Source organism: Dioscorea cayenensis, chromosome 14, assembly GCF_009730915.1.
Source record: "Dioscorea cayenensis subsp. rotundata cultivar TDr96_F1 chromosome 14, TDr96_F1_v2_PseudoChromosome.rev07_lg8_w22 25.fasta, whole genome shotgun sequence".
Classification (NCBI taxonomy): domain Eukaryota; kingdom Viridiplantae; phylum Streptophyta; class Magnoliopsida; order Dioscoreales; family Dioscoreaceae; genus Dioscorea; species Dioscorea cayenensis.
This window is the reverse complement of record NC_052484.1, coordinates 4,913,588-4,933,533: the sequence shown is the minus strand read 5'-3', so window position 1 is coordinate 4,933,533 and position 19,946 is coordinate 4,913,588. Positions and strand designations below refer to the sequence as shown.

The 19,946-nt window shown below is 37.2% G+C and overlaps 1 protein-coding gene across 1 annotated transcript; it reads right to left on the bottom strand.

Moving 5' to 3' along the window:
• Window positions 1–366: 366 nt before the first annotated feature.
• Window positions 367–9,350, bottom strand: LOC120275744 (exocyst complex component EXO70A1-like). Its single transcript, XM_039282433.1, has 12 exons — window positions 9,138–9,350; window positions 8,939–9,034; window positions 8,287–8,492; window positions 5,564–5,815; window positions 4,842–4,980; window positions 4,552–4,764; window positions 4,109–4,314; window positions 2,899–3,099; window positions 2,729–2,828; window positions 1,727–1,839; window positions 1,494–1,640; window positions 367–700 (listed from the first exon to the last, which is right to left on the bottom strand). The coding sequence occupies exons 1-12, from the start codon at window positions 9,294–9,296 to the stop codon at window positions 586–588; spliced, it is 1,947 nt and encodes a 648-aa protein (XP_039138367.1). The 5' UTR covers window positions 9,297–9,350; the 3' UTR covers window positions 367–585.
• Window positions 9,351–19,946: the final 10,596 nt, after the last annotated feature.

The window sequence follows — 19,946 nt, the reverse complement described above, 5'->3', positions numbered from 1 at the left end:
GCTTATTTCTATTTTTAAGTTATTGCTTTCTTCACTTTGGGGTTTTCAATATTTCACAAAAATAATTAAAAATCTCTATTGATGAGTAATATTTTTTTTAGTTAAAAAAATGAACAAAAATATGCCACCTTAGTGAATAGTAGTCATTTATTTTTCTTACTGCATCAATTAAGAACAAAAAATCTAGAAAATAACCACATGGCAACTAATCTTCACATCCAACAGCTTACCAACTATAACATTAACAAATTCTTCTATATAAACATATGTGAAACAATGCTAACCAAGGTTCACATCAAAAGACAAATATAATCTTCCATTTCACATAGAAAAAAAAAAAAACTTTTTATTATTGTAAAAACGAAATTGAACACGATAATAACCAATAGTTATTTCATCCATTATTATTATTGACAATAAATGAAACTCATCTGTCAGGCCAACACTAATCGAACCAAACCAAAGCAAAAACATGAGAACTGATACAAGCTCTGCACAGAAGTGTCACAAAAGCACAAGAATACGACATGATCAATCATGATATAAATATGTTACATATTTCCAGAGCTTAGTTAACGGAGATCATCAGCGTTTTTGTTCCCCCGGCTTTCCTTCAAAGAACTCACCGAGCATTTGGTCAAGATCTTCTGCAGTGTATTTGGCATATTTCTGAGGATTTTTGCCATTGTCCAGTAAAGGCCTGAAAAGCACAACCCAGGAATTCAAAGACACTGTTGAAACTCAAAACACAATAACACAGTGAAAAGCACAGAATGAATACACTGATCTTGAAACTCAACACAATAACACAAGAATACAATAAACCCCATCATGCAATTCAAACCATTCTATATTATCCCACAAACACTGTTGTGTGTTCTCTCAGAACATGCAGTTCATATCAATGATTCCTGTCTGACATTTCCTTCCACTAGAGGTAGTAGTAATTTGTAATATGGCATACAGTTCAAAGATTAAAAAGCAAGAGTGACCAATTGCGAGGCCTAATTATTGAAACGGGAAAAAAAATAGAAACATTTGGGTTGCCAATATAAGTACATTTAGCTCGACATAAACCAACAATATACAAGAGACACAAGTCCTAAAAGTCAGCCAGAAATCGGAATGGTGCAATATATTACTAAATGGCAACAGTGGTCTATAAGGCAACATTGTTTTCAAGTACAAAGCTTATTTACAATTTCATCAGGAAGAAAGGTGCTGATGTTTTCAGAAATAAATGGAAAATAGATATGGTTGAAAAAATTCAGATTGCATTGGTAAATGCATTCAAAATTTCAAATGCACCAAATGCAAATCAAGACACCAGTAAATTCTAATTGAATTCCTCTTTTCATGTTTGTCATAAGCTCTAACATAGGCAGACACTAGGGATACGACCTTAAAAAGGATAAGTCGGTAGGCCAATAAACACAAACAAGTAGGCCAATGAACATAAATGAATAGAAGGTATACAGGTTAAGGAAACATACCCAAAACGTTTAATAAAGGATCTGTATGCAGGAAGTAGAACCTCAGCAACTGCAAGCCTCAAAGATTCACGCAATTCTGGATCAGGAACAGTCCATTGAGATTGCCTTTGGTAAAGCTCCTCAAATTGCATATTGAAAGACCTGAATCTGATAATGGTGCAGGCATCTAAGTTATAGTTAATGCTATTATTCTAACAAAGATAATTCCCTATTTAAAGTTGAAATATCCTAACCTCTCTTTCACTGTTGCTCGTGAAACATTACTTGTACTGGTTACATCACTTCCCGCTGCACTGCTACCGCCGCCTGATGAAGATAGACCCTGAGTAGAAAGGCTCTGCAAAATCTGAAAAACATGCAACAAAATATAATCATAACAGAGATAGTGCTGATTTCCAATAGTATGCACCCCAATCATAACATATGATGATTTTGTATTAACTTCATTCCAGTATTTGTTATTATGCTAGATTAAAGATCATTTGTTTACTATTATTATTATTATTATTATTATTATTGTTGTTGTTGTTGTTGTTGTTGTTGTTGAATGAAAACCACAATTAAGTCAAACGCTTAATGAAATCTTACAGCAGATGCTAAATTGCTGTCTTGAATTCAATTTCATCTCATAAACTGAGAATATAGTTGATAACAGAACAATAATGTTTGCAGACAGCAGGCATGCATATGGCCCGAAGCTTATAAGGAAAAGTTTAAGACATTTTTGTCAGAATTATTTCATATATTTCTTCGCATATAGGCTACAGAGGAAGCATGGCCAATCAATACAAATAAAAGCATAGTTTGGAGGCGCCATAAAAAAGATTCTTCCAAAATAAAATCATATTATTGTGTATGTTTTAATGATAAAAGTAAAATCAAACATTAAGGCAAGACGTGAAATCTGAAAGCAACAAACTATGCATGACTACATGTGCTAATTCAAACTGAACCAAGCGCCACTAAATTTTATAAGTTAACTAATATGAGATCATAAGTTTGTACACGATTGATCCAACACACAAGAGATGTAAATATGTTTTCAGAAAAAATGGGAAGAAAAGGAGTATTTGTTCAACAGATTCCAGCATGAGAATATGGTAATGTAATAAAGTTGGCAAGAGAGAAAAAAAAATCTAAATTAAAAAAAATTGCAACATAATAATTTACAGAATTCAATTCAAGCCACTGTCAAAGAGATTAAACTGCAAGCTTGGTTCTGGTCATCACTGTACCTTTGCCCAAGCCACCCTTTTATACTGGTTAGCATTTTGCTGCACAATCCTTCGATGCCTTTGAACCCAATCATCACCAAGTAAATCCTTAGCTTCTGACCTGTAATTAACAAAGTACAAATTGTTTTTATCTGCTCCATGGCGCAATTTCTACTTGAATATGAGCATACCTGCGTACAGATCTAACCATATAGTGGATATTATTCATTAGAAATAGGTACATCAAAGCAGGGTCTTTATATTGCTTCGATTTCATGTCAAGATTACTCTGAAGAGCTTGCATTATTCTCATGGTCACAGACGCCAGTTGGGAATTTGTCTCTCCTCCAGTTTCAAACTCTTGAAAAAGCTGTTTCAGTGTTGACTGATAACTGCACATACAAACACATGATTTTCTAAGACAAATGTATACAAATCTACAACAAAATAAGAAAGCATATTAATCCAGAAAGAAAGAGTACAGATAATTTAATACATAAAAATATCAAGCTTCAGGGTCTATACAACATAAAATCAGGAACATATATTAGTTCCAGAAGGCATACAATTATTTGGACCAACCACTTTATTCGAGCAGTAATTGAGTTCGTCAGCTACATGACGGAAAGTAGACTAAAATTAAAATTTTAATAAAAGAGATGAATTATATAGATCAATTTCATACTTCTTAAGTGAAACTTAAGCTTTCAAAAGGGGATCTCAAAGTAGTTAAATGAAGCAACAACCAAGGATCTGATTTACTGTGCCTGAATTCTAATCACAAAACAAATGGTGCTGTTACATCACCTTATCCAATTTTCTGGGCAAGATAGCGCCATAAAGATTGATGATGCGTCCATCTAGCATATAATATTATTATTTTAAAAGAGAGCCCTCATATTAGCTATGTGCATTTCTCAGCATAAAGAAATATAAGAAATAATCAAATGGTGCATTTCCATGATAAATTGTTGGTGAAGAAACAGCCCTTAGTTCATTCTGTAGGAATAGGTCCTAAATTAGTTCTCTTAACAAAGACAAGAGTTTCTAATAAAAAAAAAAGACGTGCTGCTTGTTTTTCACACAAGATGCATCTCTTCGTATGGAAGCCTAGCAGTTCTACATGGGTACTGGAAAAAGCATTGCCCTCTGTTATCATTTCCTATTAAAAAAAAAGAAAAAAGAGAATTTCAAGAACTTCATGGTAACTAAATCCAAACCCAGACAGATAGATAAAAGTAACAGTACCAGCATCACCAATAAAATATAATATGCAAAGACGAGAAACACAGTATAGCGACAAGATTTCAGAATTATAAAAATCACAGTCAAATAACTAAAGATCATAAAACTAGCCAAGCAAGGAATCAGTAGCTAAATGGAGAACATGACAATTCTTACTCGAAGAGGAACTTCACATAATTGATCACATAGCTAGTCAGTGGATGGACTGTTCCATCATGAACGGTAGTTTTGGTTGTATCCTTTTCAACAGCTTCCTCAAAATCACCAAAGGTATCCCTGGCAGTCTGTGCTAATCGTTTTGTCAGGCTCACTGCAGATTCTCTCATCTCAGAGCAAGCTTTTCCTTCGAAAATTGTTTCAATCTGGGAAATCCATTTCAAATGATAAATTTTTACATGATATTCGATTGTGAAAGAATACTAAAACAGAGTCATAACTAGATTTACGAGTATCATTTAAAAAAAATCGAGATAATAAATGGAAGAATCAAATAAGAAACGTCTTAAGCAGCAGAACCACAAGTCCAGCAGTTACTTAAGAAAATGATGGCCCACACATAATTTATCTCTGACTATATAGTACAAACAAATCATATTTACCTCTGACTGAAGCTCACACATAATTTCATACATGTCCAGAAGCACAAATAACTTTTCTGGTGATCGTTTGCTCTTGGCAATGGCTTCTCCGAAACTAAGAAGCATAGCCACACTATTTGAAGTTACTTCAGCAAAACATTGATCTTTGAGGGAGTCAATACCATCAAAAATTTGATCACAAACTTTTCGTTCTCCAGCAAAAAGTAGTTTGACCTGTTTCAAACAAAGTCAACTCATTAGAGAATAATGGGCAGACTTCTTTGCTAACTTCATCTAACTCAATTTCTTACTGCAATTCGCATATAGTGAATCCAATTCCCAATTTTGTGCTCTAATGCCTCCCATTGCATCTTTTGAACATCATCTTTACTCAGTTTCTCAACGCCTAATTTTTCAAGGCTCTCTTCCAAAGCTGATGAACGAGCTTCCCTGTATATGAAAGGTATAGTATTTGTATTAATGACCAGGTAATTCACAGACTGATGATTCATCCTCAAACATGAGTGGAGGAAAAGAATCTCACCTAGATACACATAATCCATACACATTTAAAAAAAATAAATAAGAAAACTTTTATGAATAAGCAAGCATAAATTCTGCAAACCAAATAAGAAATTACTGGAAATGACGATGGTATCAATTAAAAAAATGTTCCCAACCACTAGTCGAAAAAATGCATAGTTAACCAAATTAGCAATAAATCTACCCATATGAAACAATGAATCTCAAATTATCTAACATATATAGACAGAATTATAGACATCCATCCACTAATTGAGAAGATTATCCAGTAAAGAATGAGATATTTGCAAAACAGGATTGTATGATTTCTACACAAATCAGAAAAATATTTAATTTCACCCAATCAAAACAACAGAATTAAACTTTTACCAGTCTTAATTACTTAATCAAGGTGCTCAAGCTCCAGCCACATCGGCAAGGAAATGACATTAAAACATGTAGAGAACTACCACAGTGCTCTAAAATCTCAGAAGGAAAAATTTGTTATAACCTGTAAATTTTCAAGGCTTGCTGTTGTCGCCCAGCTTGAACAAGTTGTTTAGCCAAATTATGTAGTAGAGGCAAAATCCTTGGAGGAATTAGGGTAGGAGGTGTATACACAGTGTTCTCTGCACTCTTGGCTTGATGATCAGAGGTAGCTGACTGACTTTTACCATCTTCACCTTGGTGCCCAGGAGAACCTGATGATGGCCGAAGAGAATTGGGAAGACAGTTAAAAAGTTGCTGCGGTTCCACTGCTTTGCTGAAACCAAAGAGTGAAAGAATTAAATAATAGACCAGACTGCCCCACATATGATACTAAAAGTCATAATTTATAGAAATTAAGTTAAGTTTCCTACTAGTGTTTAAAGGTTTTAGAGAATTTACTGAATCATTTTACCTAAATCTTGACCACATTTCACTTTTTCAGAAAGATGAATATTGTGGTGGTTCTAGTTGTGACATTCCAACTGAAAGAAAAGGCATAAATTTGACCAGGCAATGAACAAATGCCCAAGAAACACCTTCAGAGAGGAATGTTCACTCCATCAAAGGATTAATCGGAGGACAATCATTACAACCCAATTAACAGATATATTGCACATTTTTAGCAATTTTTTCAGTAACCAAAATGTACATGTCAATCACATTATGTTGACTCCATGGAAAGACTGATCAGAGGGCAATTGTTTAAAACTCCAAGCAGATATATCTGATCCTGCAAATGAATGTGTGCTTGGAACTTTAGCATAAACCAACTATGCCATTCAAGGAGCATATAGTGGGAAGAATTATGCAGGCATAAACCAGGGGTTGCATTTATCAGAACCAAGTATCAAACTTTTTGGAAGGAGAAAATCAAACTAAAGAGGCCTATTTGATTAACACGAAGATGTAGATTTGGAGTTGGAAAAGACCCTTATAAAAATAAATAAATGAGTTGAATCTACTCCTTAATCTCTAAAAAAACTGATAAAGACATAGTGAAGAATGTTTAAAGTATAACATGAAATTGCACAGAGTGTTCAGACACCACCAGGCCCAAGCAATGGAAGAACAAGGTCTGAAAATGCAAAATGTAACCACCAACTCGTGTGAGACAATAAAAGAGATATTCAGATTGGGATGGAACAAGGGAATAGAATTCTCTACCGAAACATTCTCACAAGATCCTGATAATGGGCCATCTTAAAACTTGATTCTCAATAAATATTTGGAAGAATAAATGTCCACTAAAGGTGAAGCTCCTTACTATACTAGCATTCCGTAACAAGAATTAAAAAATGGAATTTCTTAGGAATGGATAAAAGGCCCAAGTAAGAATTGTATCTTATGACAGGAAATGCAACAACAAAATAACCCCAGTGAATATACCACATTGCTGTGTACAGATTATACTTCACACACTGAACATCCTATCAATATTTAACTGCAATGTCCATATGCTAATCAATATGGAAGGAGTTAAATACATGTTTCTCAGGCCTTTAGGAGATCAAATAATCATATTCTATATAAGGCCACATGCAATGGTCCATCTAATTGAAGAATCCAAGGAAAAGAAATAATCTAGCAAACTAATAGATATTGTTACTAGGATGTGGATACATGTGTTAGATATCCAAGCATCATAGAGTATATAACACTTAAATTTAATGAACCAAGTATACATGGGCATGACCATATATGCATATACGTCTATATATGTGCATGCACATATATAGACATGTGAATCACATTATTTTTAGGGGTATAGAATATTTTAGTAAAAATTTTTTAGGTGTACACATATATATATACACATTGTCAACTAAGAAATTAAACTTTAGAAATTTAAATCATATTAAAATTAAAATTAAATAATTTTTTTTAAATCACGGAAATCACTATTAAAAGGGGTTAAAAAATAATACATAATGACAAGAAAAACATAAAAAAGATAGGAACAAGATAAAGTAATTTTAGAAATAAAAAATAAAAAATAAAAGATTGAAATTCAAAGCTAAAAAAATTACGATGGAAAGTGAAATGGAAAGGGATGAGTAAAACCAAAACCCTTTTTATCAAATAAACTAAGGTAAAGTAGGATTATGTGGGGAAGATGTGACCCAACATGTCTCCAAAGTCATATCTAAAGAAAAGATGTGCATTCTCCTATAGATACATAATTTTACCTAGATAAACCATGGGTAACATAATTTACTTGCGCAAGAAAATGCAATGACATTTACAATGGCTCCTTATCATTTATTTGATGGCAGATGACAAGAGAGATTTCGGTAAGGGGAGTTGCCGCCCTCATCATTTAAGCAGGTGGACCCTTGATAGGTAGAAGCTGCAATTTCCAAGATTTATAAAGCAGCTTGCTTCATGCCGTCCAGTTTGGCTTTGTTACTCATGATTGTTTATGTGGTTTCTTAGGGAAGAGTTACTCCTAGCACTGAATTCCATTAAAAGTTGTATGAAAAATGGTAGCCAACTTTATTTAATCAGATGTGAATTTACATGTGTGTTTAGAAGTTCTAATATGTTTCCTTAGCTTCTGACTCCACGGGGATGATTCGACGATAAGGCAAGTTATATAAATCTTTCTTTTATACTAGGATCTATCCAGTTTTTAGTGAAGATAATTAACTGGCCATATGTTCCACTACAACATATTGTGTGATGCAGCAAAAATTAACTACTAAGTTATCAACCACTAAAATGTAACAAATGAACCATTAAACAAACCTGTAGGTATTTAGAAGCTCCTTAAACTCCTCTTCCAACTTCAAGATTGCCTTGGCAAGTAAACTACTGGTGTTATTAGCAGCCCCGTCGCCCCTCTTTAAGGTCTTGTTTGAGCCAAAGAAATTCCCAATATTTCTCAATTGATCAACGGCTTGCAAGTAATTTTCAAGGTCTTCATGTGGCCCCTTTTGTATTCTATTCTCAACCTAAACATTTAACATAACACTCAACATCATAGACTCCCAATAATTTCACAATAAATGGCAAATAATTGTACTAAGAAAAAGCCAAAGTTCCTTTCTCTTCCAACCTTTTGCTCCAGAAAATCACTCACCTTTATTCTTCCAAAGTTTAAATTTTTAATCAGACAAACAAAGAATAGCAAAGATGCAGCATAAAAAAAAACCACTCAAACTACTCCCTTCAATTAGTATAACCTTGGAATTGGGTATTTTTGCTAACAGAAATACAGTCAGTTACAAAAAATTTCCGTTGGTTGATTCTTTCACCAGGAAAAAAATGCCGCATCATTCACTTTAAAAAACCACAAATTGACACCTTTCACCACCAAAGTTCAAATTTTTGTCCAAGCAAACAACGAGAAATCACTAAAATTGCCCAAAAATTTAGAAATTTTCATCGAAGCACTAACCTTGCGATAGAGATCAAACTGGTTGATAATAACTTCGGCGGACTTCAAAGTCTTATCAATGTTCTCATGCGCTACGCGAATGGCATGCGTTCGAACCTAGAAAACACAAATCAGGAAATCAGAAATCAAACAACAAAGCCCTTACGAAAACCAGAAGTTCAACGAATGACGATCGAAGCCCAAGGAGGAAGAGGGTAACCTGAGTGGGGCGCATGGCGGTCTCAAGAAGAGAGAGGCGGTTGTCGAAGGAGCCAAGGATGGAGACCATGCTTTCGGTGATCGTCTTGGACTTGTTTAGTGACTCGCGAAGGTAGTTTGCCTTCTCCGTTAGGGTTTCCATCGCCGGCGAAATCCCCATGAGATCGAGATCAAGCTCAGAACTCTTCCGTTTTGATCTGAAGAGAAGAAGAAGATGAAGTAGATGAGCTTTTTATTCTTTAATTGCAAGTCTTTCTGACAGCTTGGAAATTTACAAATTACCCTCGTATTTTTTTATTTTACTTTTTAAAATGATCTCTTGGTTTTATCCACATTGTTTAATGCTCCGTTTTGAATCCGAAAACAGAAACAAAAGAGTAAGTTTCGATGGGTCAAAATTAGAGGCGTTTACAAAGAATGGAATGAAGAGGAGTGGAAAAGTAATGCTAATGAGAGAATTGGAAAAGTAATGAGAATGAAAATTATGTTTAGTTGTGAAAGATTGGGAGGATAGTGTATTTGGAATGAAAAAATAAATAAAGAAAAATATGATAAAATGACTTTTTTACCTTTCTGCAAATAAATATTATTATACATATAATAATTAATTTTTTAAGTGATAATTTTTTTAAATATTGAAATATTAAAATTAGTTAATTATTATAAATAAATATTTAATTTAATAGCTCATTGGAATCATTAATTAGTTATTAATTATCGTTAATTAAAAATGAGAAGTTTTCCATAAAAATTAAATTGCTAATTATAAATTTTTATATTTTAATTTTTTTTTATGCTTTAACATGAACAATTGAACGTTAAAAATAAAAGGGAAAATTACTGTTTACCCCTCGTAATTTTCAAAACTTCCCAAAAACCCCCTCCTACTTTTGCACACCCCGGACAGCCCTTCCATTAGTGTTTAACTTCCCTTTTACCCCCTACTGCTCACTTCAAATGGGTCCCATGTTGTGAAATCCCATTTTTAGCCCTGAAAATGGTGGGAAAGAAAAGCGCCAAATCACATCATGCTCAACCTTTGAAGGACTTTCTCGCTGGTTTAACGCTTTAAATATTTTTACTAATATGTTTAATAATTGTCATATCCGGTGTAATACTTCCCATCTCCGTTTAACGTTATCTTTACATGTATAACTATTCATATTAACGTGTAAATTCTCAAAGTCTCTGCGTAAAAAGCGGTGATCTTTTTTCGCTTTGATCCGAATTACTTTGGCGGTGTGGCGTGGCGGTGGCAGAGTTATGGTATCCCGTGCGATAAGAATTAATGGCGGCATTAAAATTTATGCACGGTAACATAATTTTCCGAACACCCGTTCGTTCTCATCGATCGATATGCTAGCCATCTTGTCGTTTAACTTTTTTCTCGGATATGAAGAGTCGACCGCTATGGAATTCACACCATAAATAACCGGAAAGAACCCTCCCCATGGACATGACCACTCCTCGTCGTCCTCATCATCCTCCTCCTCCTCCTCGCTCCCTCCTCTTCCCATGGACAACCACTCTATCTAAAAGGATGTTTCGTGAACCTTCTTCCTTATCTTGAGAATCGTTTAGCCGCAATCACGCAACAAGTTAAACTATCTTTTCCTGCCCAAGTCGAAATGCTCTCATAATTGCCGAATTGCAGAGGATTCTTCAGCGGTGGATGACGGCAAGCAATTAAGCGAGCATTTCGACTTGGGTAAGAAAAGAAATTTTTCACGTATTTCGTGATTGCGGAGGATTCTCTAGAGGAGGGAGATCAGGAAACATCCTTTAAGACGGGGTTGATATTTATCACTTGAGACTTTCTGTTACCATTTAAGAACATTACGTCAGTGTACAACTATTACGTTCTGTGTTTAACTATCAGGATCTTCGTTTAAGTCCGACCATGACACATTGATTAATAGTCGTTTTCATGAATGTGTGTTGTTTAACCTTTTTTTAATGTTGTACGTTGTGCAGGTTCAAGTTGATGCGCATGTTATGCAACCGCTGTGAGCATTCGAATGTCATGGGACACTTGTTTTCAGTTATACGAGGGTCGAGTCGTGAGTGTCCAAAGTCCGAGCGGACGTTGTAAATGTTGTAAATGTTGTAAATCTTTTTATAAATAAAAAGCGAAACAAGCTTATTTGATCGTGAACTTCGAAATTTAAACATAGACCTAGTAAAAACAAACAATGTGGGAAACAAAAAGAGCGTCATTGTAGACAATAGAAAATACGTAAATATGTTTTAAACAATGACAACGGTGTTTAAGAAAAAAAGTTACTCTTTAAACAATGACAACGGTGTAAACAATAGAAAAAGTTAAACACTACTCAAGTTACTCTTTAAACAATGACAGCGGTGTTTAAGAAAAATACGTAAAGATGTTTAAAGCAGTGACCCGGGAGGTACCCATCTTCAACGCGATGTCGGTGAAAAGCATTCGATTTAAACAATAACATATTATTTAAATGATATAGACTTTAGTTAAACAATTAACCGTTTTTTTAAACACTATATGTATCCTGTTTAAACATAAAAAAAGCTTGAGCGTTTACACGAGACTCATGTTGAGTTGAGAACTTTCATTCGAACGATGACAATATGTCTTCCTCGATGACGGTGACATATATTTCCCTTTTTGCCCTTGGGATGGAGGGAAAAATACCGCCCAATCACATCACGTCTAGTCAAACCTCTATGCATACAAGCTGCACTTTTTTGTTTGCCTTTCTGACTGCTGTTTGTTATTTACATCTTCTACTTCTTCTTCTTCATCTTCTTTTTGTTCTTCATTTCATTTGGTTTGCATCGATTTGGTTTTCGATCGATATATTATGGAGAGTTTTTGTGGTATTGCTAGATTCAACGGGGAGGGAAGAGTGCTAATGTTCACGGCTCGAGACTTCTTGGGAGTTGGTGTTAGGCATGAGATATGTGAGCGATGGGGTCTCAAGTTTCTCTTGTCGAGGGTTAAGTTCATCACACCGGATGGATATAAAAGCGGTTTGCCCAATCGAAAAGCGATGTTGACTTCCAGTGGATGTGTCACGTCCCATTCCATCTTCAAATGTCTCTGTAGTTGATCTTGTCGTCGAGACGTGAAAATGTGCCATTCTTAGAATCCTAATGAAAACGAGGTTTACTCGTTGTAAGTTCCTTTTCTTTTAATTATTCCAGGTTATGCGGGGTCATTATTGTTTAAATATGTCACATCATCGGTTAACATATTATACTAGTCCTTTACGTTATTAGTTAATTGCTTAAGTATTTAATTTAACGTTTAACTATTGTCATTATCGCTAAACATTATACTCTCCGCTTCACATATTGATCTTTTTCATTTGATCGAAGTGTTGGCATGAATCTGATTCTGCAGAGTGCTCCCATTCATCCCCATGGTGACCACGGCGGTGTGGGATGTCTTCCTTCCTCGCCGGATCATTCTGAAGTGTTATCGTTGGATATTGGATAACGTTTTGACGGTGTCGAACATTTCGAGGATGTACTCGAAAATCATGCAATCAAAAGGAATTTTTGACTTCAAATTCATAAAGAACGAAAAACATCGGGCGATCGTGGAATGCTCGGCCGATGGTTGTCGTTAAGCGCCTTCATGCATCAAAAAGAGTATAACAAAAATACTTTCGTAATCAAGACAATCAACCAGATCCACACTTGCGGTGGTGGCATAGGTTCGAGCGTCACATCCGAAAAGCGTCGAAAAAAATGGGTTAGCGCTACGAGTGATTTGGAAGCTCGAGGACCATCTCTTGTCTGAGGCCATCGACATTCGGGAAGGACATGTTGCGGGAACATGGTGTCCACATACCATACAAGCGAGGCTTGGTTGGGAAAAGAGCATGCCCGGGTGGTCCTCGACGCAGGTGACATCTCCACCTATGATCTGCTTTGCTTTGGTATGTGGATAAGGTGGCTGAGACAAATCCCGGCAGCGTTGCGATCGTGGAGAGAGACGGTGATCGCTTTTTAAACGTGCATTCTTTTTCTTTTCGGTAGCGTGTATTGTGGGATTCAAGAGGGCTTGCGGGCCGCTGCTTTTCTCGATGGTACCCACCTCCTTGGAAAAATATCGGGTACACTCATCGGGTGCCACAGGGAAAGATGGTAACAATGGTTTTTCCACGTCGCCTTCGGTATAGATGACAATGACGAGACCGATGCCAATTGGACTTGGTTCATATCTAAGTTAGGCGATGCCTTATCACGAGGGTGGAGATTATCATGAGATAATTACCTTCAGTGTCGAGACGGGTCCAAGGGCCTTGTGAGCGCAGTGCGAGAGTCTTCCCTTCTTCGCCACATGCGCATCGCCTTCGACATTTGGAGGCCAATTTTATGAAAGCCAATGTCGGACTTGGGAAGGCGTTGAGGGAGGAGTCTCTGGGTACATATAGCTTCCGCGATTGCGTGGGCATCCACGGCTAAAGATTTCGATGATACCGTGAATGAACTAGCAGTGCCATATCACCCGAAGCTCATCACTGGTTGATTAATAAATCGGATATGGCGCATTGGTCGAATTATCTGTTCGGAGGTGATCGTTGGGGTGAGATGTATTCGAATGTCGTGAGTCGTTCGATGCTTGGATCAAGGAAGCTCGTCGTTCTACCGGTGACGAAAATGGTCGACTCCATAAGGTCTCGCGAATGTTGGTTTACACTTAACATTTAGTATTACCCTTTTAAACATTCTCAATCTTTTGTTTAATTACACTTATCCGACTTTAAATATTAATCATTTCGTTTAAATAATTACAATAATGTTTAAACATGTTGGCGAATTATTTAACCATCAATCGCCTTTGTTTAACCTTATTTGCCGGGTTCGAGTTGATGCGCATGTTATGTAACCGGGCGTGAGCAAGCGACCAAATGGCGAGAGCTACTTATGCCCGGACATACATTCGAGTTAGAGATCATTGTTGAGGGACGGCCAAAATCTTGCGTGTTGGTCGTTGTGTCGATGATCGTTACTGAAGTGATCGACCAATGCAAACGAACTCGTGGATCTCGCCATCGAACTTGTTCATGTCGAAGGTGGCAAGTTTATGGTATCCCTTGCGAAACATGCTTGCTGGCTAAAACTGACATATGCAGACACCAGCGCGTACGTCGATTTATTAAGCGGGTACTTCACGTCGACAATTACTAAATGGCGTCTGAGGAAGCTATATTCCCATACCCGGCGATAGCCGGTGCCTTCGGGCGGAAATCGTGAGCTTCGTTTGCGACGGCACAGTGACTAGAAAGGCAGCCTGGGCGGCCTAGGGCGAAGAGGATCGATGCAGCGTTTGATGTCCATGAGGTTACATTGCAGCCCGGCTGCCAAGGATCCGGTCGCATGATCAGCGATCTTTGCAATGAAAGCCCGCATCGCCGAGCCATTGTTAATAAACCGGCGATGACGGGGAAACATTGTGTATTGATGGGAACCTTTCCACATTTAAACTCTTACTTTTTACAACGAATTGAGATGTATTTACAGCGACATTGTTATTTTTAAACGGATCATGACATCAGATTTGAAAATATTTCAACCGATGTTTTAAAACGATGAGTGCGTTTATTTAAAAAGCAGAGGCAGTGTTATTTTTAAACGGGTACACCGTATTTTTGAAATATTTAAAAGCGATGTTTAAACGATATATAGTATATTTAAACAATGAAAGTGAAATGTACACAATTACAACGTAAATTAAACAAATGAAATAAAACCGAATGGAATTTAACCTCTTTTTCAATTCAAAACAAACAAAATTTACATTAAGATATACAAGTCATGTTCTTCAACACGAAAACAATGAATTGAATTTGTCCAGATTTACATTTGAAAACAAAATTGACAATCGATATACAGGACATGTTATTCAAAACAAAATTTAACCCGCTTTGTGACGACTCCCCTCTTGTCATGGACGCCTACCGCCTCCCTCCTTAAGTGCGCGGGTAACATACCGTATCTCGAGGTAAAGGAACGCCCCGTCATGCTGTAGTCAGAACTTCTCACCCCCACGAACTGCTCGATAAACCGCATGACGAGACGGCGAATCGACGCTTCCTTGTTTTCGCGCGGGTTTTCGTGCGTCGTACGCAGCGGGTACTTGTCGCCGCCGACTCGCCTAACTCCATATCAACACAAAAGGTCGAATAGATTCCACCGCCGAGATATGCAAGTCGAGATTAGAATACCGATTTAAATACCAAACAGATATTAATCGGACATAATTAAAGAACTTACCATGTCCAACGCCGTCCTTATCGTACTCCTGACATGAAGAATAATGCCTAGTATTCTTGTTTATCATTGTCCCGTGACGACTACATGGAAGTGGCCATTCATGATTATCGGAGGATGACAATTTGAACTTTCATGCAGGTTGCGCACGAGCATCCCCGATCATAGCCATAATTGTGTCATGTGCGTCGTCCGCTTTGACATAAACAAATGGAAGCTGGTCGGTGATGGAGGCGCGCCTCTTGTAAGGATATGGCTCTTTCGCTCGCCGACTTTTGTATGATGCATACGAAAAGCGCCCATCACATCATCACGACTCATCTCCTTCCCCTCGAGCAGTGTATAATCTGTCACGTGTGGTGCGATAGTCGTCATTCTTCCACACGACAAATGCTTTGAGGTTAAACGATAACAGTATATAATAAGACCATATTAGTAAATATTTAAATGATATTATCAATTGTTACATGATATTATATATAATTAAAACGATAAGTAGAAAACTTAAATGATAACATAAAGGTATTAAACACTATTAGGAAATAGTTAAACACTATAAGAAACCCTTTAAACAATAACATAAAAACGTTACACTTACTCGTCCATAGAGCAGCTGAGGAAGATCCTCATCAACTCCCTCGTCAGATTTGTTAAGACGACTCGTGCCAACCCATTTCTTCTTCTTCGAATAAAAAGCTTTCGAGCCGTCTCGGTCCAATTTTTGATCGGGCCTTGATCATCTCTCTCGCTGTTCGGTCGGGTCTTCACTCAAGATCTTCCTTCGATGCGGGACGACGGCGACAAAGATCAACCGCAGCACATCCTTACATGGTTGTTCTTGTGTGGGATTGTGTCCCGGCTCGTCATGCGTGATCGTCGGTCACGCCACGCCACCAGCAGAACGGATTCGACGATCTTCTCAACCGTGGCCATGACAACAAAGATCATTGGGAGACACACCCTTAACTTGTTCTTGATCTTCGTGATTGTGTCCATCTTTGATGCCGCATCTCGGCACCGGTTCCACCGGTCGACGATTTCATCGAGAAGAGAGTCAACGACCTTTCTCAACCGCAAGCAACGGCCACATCATCTACGATGTCCTCCACCGCCATGTCCCATGTCATCAACGGCGATGACTCAAGAATAAAGATCACCGCCGATGGTGTTGCTATTGTTTCATCGTCACCGGCGGTGGAGACAGAGGCAGATTGTTCTCCTCTTTTTCGCAAGTCTCTTCGAATGTGGCCGCCTTTGAAACGACCTTTCCCGATGATGTCGCCGCCGCCAAATTCCCGACGCCTCGCTCGTCCCGGTGCTTCGGGGCTTTTTCGAGGATGGCGCAAACTGGGTCCAGAACGCCCTTCCAGCGCCCACACGAGCGACAAGCTCGAGGAAACTCGGTCATCAATATCCGCATGCCCGCATAAGAGTTGCGGTGACATCTTCGCCCAATGTCACCGTGGGCCGCCACTGGGCCGGAGGGGCCGCCATGGTCGGGGGACCGCCGTTGTCGTGGTAGGGGGTTGTTGCACCGCCGGGTAGGGGAGGGCTCTCCGGCCGAGGAATGCGCGGCGCGGTGGGTCGGAAGTAGGAGAACGAGGCCCGATACAAGCACGATAGAGGTCGCCTCTCATCCCGCCTTCGAGCAAGTGGTTCCGAGCAATGGCATCCATCCGCCTGGTCAGTCCCCAACAAATATTTCTTTCTTCAAAGATTCACGGAACCAAATTTCAGAAACTAACATATGTAAAACCAAACAATTTCAAATGAGATCATTCATTTTTAAACTATAAAAACTATATTTAAACAGAGTGTTTATATATTTAAACGTTATAGAATATAATTAAACGGAGAACAAAAATATTTAAACCGGTATGAATAATAGTTAAACGGTAAATACTAAAGTTAAACGCTAAATAAAAATGTTTAAACATTAAAGACTTATGTTAAACATTGTCCATGATTTATTACCTCTTTTCCATCGAGCCGACGACAAGCTCGCTTTTCACCGCCGCTGCTTCCCGTAGTACTTTCACCGTAGCACAAAGATCCTTGGGATCTCGCCGAAACGGACTTTCTTCCCCGCTCCGGCCACCTAGAAACCGGACGCTAAGCGACCGAGCAACCCTTAATGTACCCTCGTGGTTGGTCTTCTTCCCGACAGATCTATCTTGCACTCGGGCGGCCGCCAGGAATATCCTCCATAAGCCACTTGTGCGTCGCTCGCGCCCTACGCGATCGCCCCACGGCCGGTAGATCATCGACGTAATCAACGATCCAGCTCGAACCGAGCATGATGTATTTGGGAAGAGGATCGTCCCCCATGAGGTACACCATCGAGTTTGACAAAATTATCTTCTTCTCCCTCTGTCGAACAAGTTGCACCAGAGTGCTCTTGATGGAGTCTCTGTGTCTCTCGTAGGTCTTTGATAGATACCGCCCTTCGAACCGACCGGTTTTCTTCTTCGAAGACCACCGCGCCGCCATCGCAACGCGTACTCAAGAACGAGGGCCACATCTTGAGGTCTCGAAACTCAAAGCAGCTTTCCCCGATCCCCGAATTTATTGGTGCGACCATCGCATCTTTGCAAAAAGAGAATCAAGAAGGGCCCTCTCTGGTATATGGCTTCCACCACTGAACGCCGCAAACGGTGTCCTTCGAATAATCTCCCAAAGGTCGAGGGGTCATGTTAACTTTCAATTCGCCTAAGGTCTCCACAACCGTGTCAAATAGCAACGCCCATTAACTAGGGTCGACCGCCATAATCACAAGCTCGCATGACAATAACAACACATTCAACATGCAAGATTGACAAAAAGTTTAAGCTTTGAAATATAAGGTTTTTAAACGTAGAACTCTCGCTTATTAAACAGAGATATAAAATGTTAAACAGAGACCCATTTTTGTTAAACAGAGACGAGAATACTTTAAACAGAGACAACAAATGTTAAACTCAGAACATCTCATTTCTTAAACGCCAACCCTCATTTGTAGAAATCGCAACCATATCAAACGTAAAACGGGAAATGTACATTATAAATATTACACAAATCATAACAATCGAAAAAAACTATTTTCGATAGTGTATACATACGAAAAATGCAAAACAAAACAAAAACCCCTAGCCGAGAAATCTCCCTCAGACTAACAAAAACCCCAAACTGAGAAATCCCTCGCAGACTTCAATATCTTCCAACAAAAAACAGAGCACAAAACAAAACCGAAAAAAATCTTTCTTTAGAATGTAATCAGCTTAATATAAAACCATACTCAATACCTTAGATCGCAAACTCGATGAAATGCCAACTAGTCGCATGGGGACTTCTCCTTCGAGATACCGTGGAAAGGGAAAAGTCGATGAAATGCTAATTACAGAGGCTTCGCGTAGAGACAACTTTCGAGACAAACTCGAAATGGAAAAGTCAAGACGTGAGTCGAGAAAAAGCAATTAAACGGCTCCAATAAATTGCCTCTGGGTTACTCCCTACGGAAAAACCGCCCACTTCCTCTCAAATCGCCGAGATGGTCGCAGCCCACGACTCCCCCATGCAAGGGCATTTTCGTCCCAAAAAAATTTGAAACTCACTCCGCTCACATCCGCTAGTGGTTTGGGGGTTTGAAAAAAACATAGACTTTTAAAAAGGAGAGGGGTTTTTGGGGATTGCAAAAACTAACGGGGTGTTTTTGGCAATTTTACAAACTTAAAGGGTTTTTTTGGCAATTTCCACTATAATTAATAATAAGAAGCACAAGAAGAAGAAGATGAAAAACAAATAGAAGAATAAAAATAATAAATAAATAAATAAGAAATAGAAGAAGAAGAAGAAAGATAATAAAAATAATAATAATAAGAAGAATAAATATAATAAAAACACTAAAAATAATAAATTATAATAAGAAACAGTAGCAGGAAAACAAGAATAAATAAAATAAAAAATAAGAAAAAAATTAATAATAATAATAATAAAAGATGAAGATGAACAAGAAATAAAAAATAAAAAATGAAAAATAATAATAATAAATAAATAAAAAAAGAAGAACAAGAAATAAAATAATAAATATAATAAAAAATAAGAAAAATAATTAATAACAAATAAATTAGAAAAAAAGAAGGGGAAGAATAATAAAAAAAGGAAAAATTATAAAAAAATAAGAATAAAAAGTAATAATAAATAAATAATAAAAATAATAATAATAAGACGAAGAAGAAGAAGAAGAAGAAGAAACATAAGAAAAAATAAAAAGACGAAGAAGAGGAAGAATAAGAAGAAATATAAATATAAATATGAAATAATAACAATAATAATAATAATAATAATAATAATAATAATAATAATAATAACAACAATAACAATAATAAATAAATAACAAGAAGCAATAGATGAAGAAAAAGAAGAATAAATATAATAAAAAAATAAAAAAAATAATTGATAATAATAATAATAAATAAGATAAATAAGAAGAAGAAGAAGATAATAATAATAACAACAAAAATAATAATAATAAATTAATAAATAAAAGAACAAGAACAAGAACAAGAAAAATAAT

What these genes read in the sequence shown, in the direction of transcription:
- LOC120275744 (XM_039282433.1), bottom strand. Translation starts at nt 9,296, where the DNA reads ATGGGGATTTCGCCGGCGATGGAAACCCTAACGGAGAAGGCAAACTAC. An exon ending in TATGTGAAGTTCCTCTTCGA is followed by an intron (nt 3,100 to 4,108) that starts GTAAGAATTGTC and finishes TTGTATGTGCAG; the next exon opens with TTATCAGTCAACACTGAAAC. An exon ending in TCCTTTATTAAACGTTTTGG is followed by an intron (nt 701 to 1,493) that starts GTATGTTTCCTT and finishes TGTGCTTTTCAG; the next exon opens with GCCTTTACTGGACAATGGCA.